The sequence below is a fragment of the Arachis duranensis genome, chromosome 6 (assembly GCF_000817695.3).
Source record: "Arachis duranensis cultivar V14167 chromosome 6, aradu.V14167.gnm2.J7QH, whole genome shotgun sequence".
NCBI classification, from domain to species: domain Eukaryota; kingdom Viridiplantae; phylum Streptophyta; class Magnoliopsida; order Fabales; family Fabaceae; genus Arachis; species Arachis duranensis.
The window spans coordinates 5,195,770-5,204,588 of record NC_029777.3 but is presented as its reverse complement, the minus strand read 5'-3'; the positions used below and the strand labels follow the sequence as shown (position 1 = coordinate 5,204,588).

The 8,819-nt window shown below is 27.0% G+C and overlaps 1 protein-coding gene across 1 annotated transcript; it reads left to right on the top strand.

Moving 5' to 3' along the window:
• Positions 1-6,795: 6,795 nt before the first annotated feature.
• On the top strand, positions 6,796-7,580 carry LOC107492157 (uncharacterized). The gene has a single exon (XM_016113150.3). It carries the CDS (start codon positions 6,898-6,900, stop codon positions 7,408-7,410), a length of 513 nt encoding a protein of 170 aa, XP_015968636.1. The 5' UTR covers positions 6,796-6,897; the 3' UTR covers positions 7,411-7,580.
• Positions 7,581-8,819: the final 1,239 nt, after the last annotated feature.

The window sequence follows — 8,819 nt, the reverse complement described above, 5'->3', positions numbered from 1 at the left end:
TTTTGTACTTATTAAAAATAATTTATTTTTTTCATTTACCAAATATAGGTGCAACAATTTTTAGAAAGATATTTTTTAAAAATCAAATTTAATAAGTTATTTTTTATAATTAAAAGTTTTAACAAACTATTAATTAAAAAAATTCTAATAATATTTGACTATAATTCCTATTAAAGTATGGGCATAATTATTGAATTTGAAAAAATGGCATAATTATTAAATTTTATATTTTATAATAGATCATTTCAGTATAAAATAAAGAGAGTCAAAATAAATTAATATTAGAGTTATTATTAGATTTTTTGAGAGTATAATGAAATCATCTATTTTTTCCAATCAATTTATGTTACATATGCTAAAGTGATTTTGTTATAGACACTCATTAATAACTTATCATTTAAATTAATATATCAGTGTAAGAGCTATAATTTGTATTGATAACACCTAATAATTTTTTTAATAGTGTATCACAATATTTTATATAAGTGCAACAAGAACCATGTTTTATCATTGTAAAAAGTAAAAAATAAAAATTATTACATAGTTAAAATACCATATAACTCATTTTACTATTCTTTATATAAATAATAAATAAAAAAAAGCAAGTTTCAATTTTTTGTACAAAGTAAAATAAAATAAAATACATGAATCAAATACAGAGATTATAAAATTTTATTAACAATCTCTTTGTACAAAATTATCATTTTTAAGACTATATATTAACAATTCAAAATCAATCTAGTACCATAAAACTTATTTTAGTGTCTATTTTATATAATTATCGACCTTCTATTCTTATAATTATTAACAATCTAAATAAAGTAGTACCATTAACTTACTTCATTATTTAGTATTTTTTTTGTAAAAAGTGATTATTAGAACAAAAAACAAAGATATTAGACCAAAAAACTTTTTAAAATACTAAAATACAAAGGAATAATATTAAAACACCTCAAACAAAAAATAGTGAAATATAAAATAATCGAAATAAACACAATAAAAATCTATCTAATATTAAAGTGCATTATCTTCAAATTCTTTCAATTTTTTTTTGTCTAATTCTTCAATCCATTTTTTTATCTAAGTACAAGCCATTAGCTATTGTAATAAGCATATAAATTTATTGATTTTTCAACTAAGAAGAGTTGCACTCTTTTCGATGCCTTTTATTAAAATATTCGAGTGCAACACAAATTTAAGATAATATTTGAATAAAAAAACTAATATATTAGACTAAAAAAAGTAACCATTGAATAATTATATATATATATATTTTTTAAATTCTATAATTACAAGTAATGATAATAAACTTATTAATTCAAAGTAATTTATAATACTTTCTCTTATTTCAAGACAAATAATAAAATTTTTACTAAAAAAATGATATAATTTATATTTATTTTTTATGCATAAACACCATTATATATAATTATTCATGATTTATATAAAAAGGGAGATAAGCCAAAAAGATAAAAAACATGTACAATAATTTTTATCGATGTTATTTTATCATTCAATCTTCAAATCAGAAATAAAATTAAGTACATAGAAAATATAATTTGAATATTGAAAAGACTCAATATGTGAAGAATTATGATAAATTAACTTGTATGAGATAAAAAATTATAAAAATTTAAATAAATAAGAACAAAAAAAAGAAATAGAAGAGATAAGTACAACAATGAATAATAATGTTTTATAGTTTATAAAAAAAATCAAAAAATAAAAATAATGTATCATAGAAGAAAAAAAAGTATTACCTAATGGAAGAGCTATTAGTAAAAAAATGAAATTTTTTTAAAATGGAAAAATTATGAAATACAAAAATAAATAAAATAAAAAATAAAAAATTATATTTTTAAATAAATTAAAGAAATATTTATGATCATATAATTTATAGTAGGATATAATTATTAGACAATAAAATATAAAAAATATTAATAGAAATATTAGATTTAATATTAAAATAAAAAATAAATATAAACAAATGAATAAAATTTAAAATTTAAAATCAAAATGTTTAAGGTTAAAGGAGGAAACGAAGAGAAATTTTTTATAAACAATGACTCAAACATTAGTGTGATAATAAATTAAATCAAATAATATATATTTGAATTAATTAAATTAAATAATTGATATAATAAATTAATTATGATTGTTTGACTCAATAAAATAAGTTAAACAAATAAAAAATATCTTATAATATATCATGTAAAAATTATAATATTTTTAAAATTCATTAATCAAAATGCACAAGACAAAAAAATTAATACAAATTAAAATAAAATTAATCCATTTATTTCAGTGAAATTAAATAATTAATATAATTGCTTATTTATAATTAATGTAATTAAATAAAATATTAAATAATTTAATATTTAACTCAATTAAATCAAATAAATATTTAATTAATATATTTAAATAAATCAAACAAAATAAATTATAAAATACTTTTAAGAACATACCATGTCAGCGACACTATTAATGAAAGAAACCTAATTTTAATAATATATAATAGATGTTAAATTAGTTTTGGCTTAAGAAAACAATTATTTATCGGTTCTGCTACGTTACCAACAGCATATCTGCCAACTTCTGCCAACTTTTATTTATAATTGTGTTTTATGGAAGTGTGTTCGTGGATGTGTCTAATAAAAATGTATTTTTTATAGCTGTGTTTAATAGAAGTGTCTTTATAGATATATTTTCTGGATGTGTCTCTTTATATATGTATTTAAAATATATTAATTATTAGACACATTTACGAACACACTTCCATGAAACACAATTATAAATAAGAATTGGCAGAAGTTGGCAGGTAATACGTTGGTACCCTATACTTTTCCATTATTTATGGTATGCATAATAAATATTTAAAGTTTTGGAGAAACGATTGGTTCAATCTAATAGTACCAAAATATTAGATTTTTTATTTTAATAAAAAAAATAAATATAATAATTATTAAAATAAATTATTTAAAAAATATTTATCGATTTAAATTTCTCAGTCTTATCTTGTTTACAGTGTAAACGAAATGATATTGCATGTATCTCGTTTACAGTGTAAACGAGATAAGACATGTCAGCTGCAACGTGTTTATTTCGTTTACACTATAAATAAGATAAGCCCTGTACAAGTCTATAAATAGAAGTCGTTTACAGCGGCTGTGGGGGGTCTCAGTTTGACGTAGTCAACCTCTTTTTCTCCTCTTTTGACCCTTTCCTATCCTATTTTAGACTGATACGGTGATGGCGTGCCAGGCAGAAAATGACGGAAACATCAACAGGCTGAACGACACGTTGCATTACGCTGAGCAGCCGACTTCGAGCTTAGTTGCGTACTTTTTGTTTAATCTAAGTATGTCGCCATTGTTAGGGTAGTTCTGAAGTGACAAGAACGTAGTTAAACAGTTTAGTGATAGGTCTCTAGGAGAAACTCTGTTTTTCTTGTGTTAGATAGAAATATTTACTGTGTATCACGTTATGGTGATTTAATTACTAAAAAAAAAACAAAACGTAACAATTCAGTACTGTTCATAAATTTATGATCATCTGTTTATAAGGCTGAATTTTTTTTATTTTTCAGAGGCCTCGCCTTCTACTGCCTGATGAGTGAACTATACCCTTCATCTACTCGACACCATCGTCCCGTATCTGGCTGAGGCCGGATTCGACGATACGGTGCTACTCAGGGACTTCACTTTTGATAATCTCCTGATTTCGGTACTCGTTGAGTGATGGCGTCCGGAGACGCACACGTTTCATCTCCCGTGGGTGAGGTCACTATCACCCTGCAAGACGTGGTGTACCACCTAGGCCTACGCGCACACGGTAATCTCGTAGGGGGTGCCTCCGTGACTTTGGTAGGTAGTACAGCACGGAGACGTGGGCTATGGTGGAGCAGCTGCTTGGTGCCAGGCCTCCGGTGGCGGCACAGCAGGTTACGCAGAGGAAGGAGTCTTTTACGCTGAAACTCGTGTGGCTACAGGATCGTGTCTGCCAGATGTCCCCGACAGATGATCCGGAGACCCTCTGACAGTACGCCAGGTACTATATTATGTTACTTATCGGAATAGGCGAAACCGGAAGATTCCGTTACCCATGGGTGCCAGCAACCTATACGCCACCCTTTCGATCTCTCTCACTTTTATACCACTGAGCTTGCTCAATATCGAACTCTTCAAATCCAACAACGTATTCACACGCTAAGTGTGAAACAATATCGGATCCTCACACTCAAATGTCACCCCGTTGTTGTCATTTTTCATACGACAATTGGAATAAACAAGCACAACTATGTATGAACTATTATTGGCCATTGATGCCTTGTTTTCGTGAAAAATACGAGACAGAAAAAGGATAGAAAAAATTTGTGAAAAATACCAAATATTACACATCTTTTTATATCTGTTGCCGTTGTCTTCTATATATCTCGTTTACACTGTAAACGAGATAAGACTGAAGAACTTAAATCAATAAATATTTTTTTAAATTATTTATTTTGGTAATTATTATATTTATTTTATTTATTAAAATAAAAAATTCCCAAAATATTCCTAGAGAACTTAACAAACAAATTCAAGTTGGTGGATGTTACAATACTCCCTTAATGTTTGGAATTTTAAAACTCCATATAATTTTAACAAAAAAACACTATTAAAATTTAAAATTTAATTTACTTTGCGTTGATTTAGGTTAACATTTAGAATCGTATTCGTATATTTTTATTTTTTTTATTAATCTAATTTTATTCACATATTTGAATTTTAAATTTTTAAAATTTTTTATTTAAAATTTAGATAGATATAATTTAAATTAATAATTTAATTTAATAAAAATAAACATATTCGTATTATTTCTATTATCTTAAGCAAAAAAATATCTCTAACTATATTTTTTAGGTAAGATTTATTAATCTTTTTGGATATTATGTATTTATATATACACTCTAATATTATTAATTTGAAAGATTACATATATCTATCTCTTTTGTTGAAATATTTAAAAATCATGTTTAATCGTTTTAAAAAAAATAATACGAGAACATTTATTTAAAATAAGATGAATATATTTATTTAAAATTTAAAAATTTTAAATAAATTTATTCATATTAATTTTAAAATAATATGAATATGTTTGTTTAAATAAAAAAAATTTAGAGTAATAAGAGTATTATATCTTTTTAATTCTTTTTAATTTTTATTTTTATCATAATTTTATAATAATTTAATATCAATTTAAAAATAAAATAAATTTAAATTAAAACAAAATATTTAACCCAAATAGAATTTAATGTTAATTCTTTTCTCTTTTCTTAATAATTAAATGATGGTTCTTCTCTCTCTTCTTAGTTAAGGAGTACTAAAACTCCAAATACGTTAATTTTTGTTTAACTCTTTAAAAAAAGTTTTAATACTCCAAACCTTTTAGGAATATTGAATCAGGCGCCATTCAAGTTATAACAATACATGAATAAATTCTGACGGATAAAAAATATATAATGTATTATCTAATATCCACAAGTTGTTTAATAAAGTGGATTCTACGCGTATTCTTTACTTTAAAATAAAACTAAAAAAAATCCGTATAGGATAGGAAATCCACAAACCTACATAAGTTCGTTTTGATTTACCAAAAGGAAGAAAAAAACAAGGACATAAAAAAAGGTAAGTAGATATGAATACGAGTAATGTAGGTGATGGGTAAGGTCTAAGGTGGCAAATGAGTACAAGTATAAAGCCTAATAAATACTAATAGGTGACCTTCCCAACTACATTACTTTGCGATGGCTATCTGTCCTCAATTCCCTCTTTATTATGCCATAAATTTTCAACCGTATCAATCATAAAGCTGTTTAAACTTGCATCAACTAAATAAGTACAATGACAGTTGCTAAATAAGCAAATATCACTCCATCTTAAGGACTAGAAAAAAAACAGTAATTCATTTGAGACTCTTCCTTTTTTTTTTCTTTCGTAAAAAATGAGGCTTTATAAGCGATATTTGTAGGAGTTAATTCGTTTAATGTCCAATAGAATTAGGAAAATGTAGTGTGGAACTATGGATGATATGTTTGTAGGCAAAATAGAAAGCTTGCATATTCATTTGCCAATTTCCAAACCTTCTTTCAGTGCCCATTTCTTTAAGATTTTTTATTTATTTTATGTTAAGACAATAATAAAATTTAAAATTCTAAATATTTTCTATTAATTGCCTATACAAACGTTTTAATTTAGTATCTCACGCGTACTACTCAACATTTTTATTTTATTATTTGGCTAAGTGGCTAACTATATATTACACATAATAAATTAGTTAATTAGGAATTTAATTTTAATACTAAAGAATTTTTTTGTTAGAAAAAATAAAATCCTACCAATTCTGAATTTTATTAAATCCATTTTAATATTACAGAATTTGAGATTATCTGATATTTTCTTAAATAGTAATAATAATAAATAATATAATTGCAAAACTAATTTCCTTCCTTTTTAGGATTTATTTTCAACTTCCATTTACCGACATATTTATGAATTACAGTGAAATACAGATGATGAATTAGTAAAAAAAAGATTTCTTAACAACATGGAATTCAAATTTAAAAGATTCATTGAACCCCAATGAAAACAATTTAAAAATATTTTACCTCCGAAAGTAGTTGAAGTTGATAGAATTTTAGAAACGGGAAGAAGTTGAGGTCATGATATTAGAGAAAGCAGAGAAGGGCTTTGTTGAATATAAGGGAAAGAAAAGGGGCAATTTCATAATCTCAAACCCTATATAAGAAGCCACACCTATCTATCTTTCTCCCCACACCAACATAGACTTATTATATAGAAGAAGCAGATCCAACTGAAATTAATTAAATCAAAATAGTTATCATCACAAAAGAAAAAGATGTCTCTGGTAACTGAAGAAATCAAAGCTAGGTCAGAGGTGTATCATGGAGACGAAATGTGTCAGGTGAAGTCGAAGGAGCTTCTAAAGGAGATAGAACTTCCCAACGGTCTGCTGCCATTGAAGGACATGGAGGAGTGCGGCTACGACAGAGGAACGGGGTTCGTGTGGCTGAAGCAGAAGAAACCCTACACGCACAAGTTCGAGAAGATTGGGAAGCTTGTGTCGTACGCGGCGGAGGTGACGGCGCAGGTGGAGAAAGGGAAGATCAAGAAGCTGACCGGAGTGAAGACGAAGGAGATTTTGCTGTGGGTTTCGCTCAGTGACATCTACGTCGATGACCCTCCCACCGGCAAGATCACTTTCAAGACGCCCGCAGGGCTCTTCAGGTCTTTTCCTGTCTCTGCCTTCGAGATTGAGGAAGAGAAAGACAAGTCCGACGATGTCAAGGCTTCCGCCGCCGCCGCCACCACCACGCAGGTCGATGAAGCCGTTCAGGTCAAGGAGGTCTGAATCAATCAATCAATCAACCAATCAACCAATCGTGTTGATTTGTTCCTGTTTACTTTTCTTTACTATCATCTCAGATTCCGTTCTGTGCTGTTTAGCTGTTCTACGCATACCATCCTTTATGTTCTACTATTATTATTATATTATTAATTATAAAATGTGATTAATTTCAATATCATCTTCTTTTTTTTAGTTATCATCTAATTTGGTATCAAGGGGCAATTCTGGTTTCAGAGGATTATTGATTGATAATGAATAAATCGATTCGAATCTTACTCCGCATTAAGATTTTAAGGGGTGACTGGGTGAGACTTGAGAGTACAGGATAAGATGAGGCCTAACATCTTTTCGGTTTGAAGTCTCGTTTCTTTCTTTAATTATAAAAAATTATAACTTCTTATACATGGCATGTAACTGACTGAAAGCAGGAGAAGGATAAGACAAAGAAATGGTTACGGCTTGTTATGATTATGTGTTTTTAATTTATAAAAATCAATAATTCATGACATAAAATTATTAGCAGAAAGTAAGTAATAAGTATGTTTCATTATTCATTTATTGGCAAATGACCCCAGATTTTTTTTGAAAAGGAAGAAGTGAACGAGCAAATGACTTAACTTGACGAACTCTTTTATTCCCCTTATTTAAAAAATAATTACAAATATTTCAATTTTATTTACCTTTTTCTATTTCATTTAACAATATTATTGAAAAATTAAATTAATATTGTTATTAACCCTTTTTTAAATGATATACTACACCAAATACAATTTTTAAATGAATACTTATTTAAGATCGGTTTAGTAATTACATTTATCTATATTTTTTTTAACTGAAAAAATAGAAATATTCGAACCTGCAACTTCTTGAATTAGTATGGAGAGATTATGCCATCTGAGCCATAACTTATTTATGTTAATATTTGATTTTATTTACAATAGTATAGTTTATGGCTTATGATCTGATTTATCTCTAATCATGTAATGAAATCCCATAAACCTAATTTTTAGTGAATGCATTGCGACGTCAAAGGTAATCATTGAGCACAAGAAGAGTACGGTGATATGAAGTGCTTTTTTTATAACGAAAAAAGAAACCAAAACAAGAAGTCACAGAAAGAACATGAACCCCATTCCGGAATTGTGGAAAATTAAAAAGGTGCTGACGAGAGACAAAACAAACCGACATTGCTGATCGGATTAGCGAAAGGGTCTACATTTTTTTTGGACATTAAAGGGTCAACATTTTTTTTTCGACATTAAAGGGTCTACATTTAAAGTGCAATTCCACCTGGGAATTGGATCTATTAACAATGTTGTCTTGATTTTGAATTGTGATATCTGTTAACTTTCACACCAGAACACAATAACACACAATGTTTTCTTCTATAAAAAAAAAAAAAACAAACTGAC

Excerpts from the sequence above, each read along its gene's own strand:
- LOC107492157 (XM_016113150.3), top strand. The coding sequence starts at position 6,898 with ATGTCTCTGGTAACTGAAGAAATCAAAGCTAGGTCAGAGGTGTATCAT.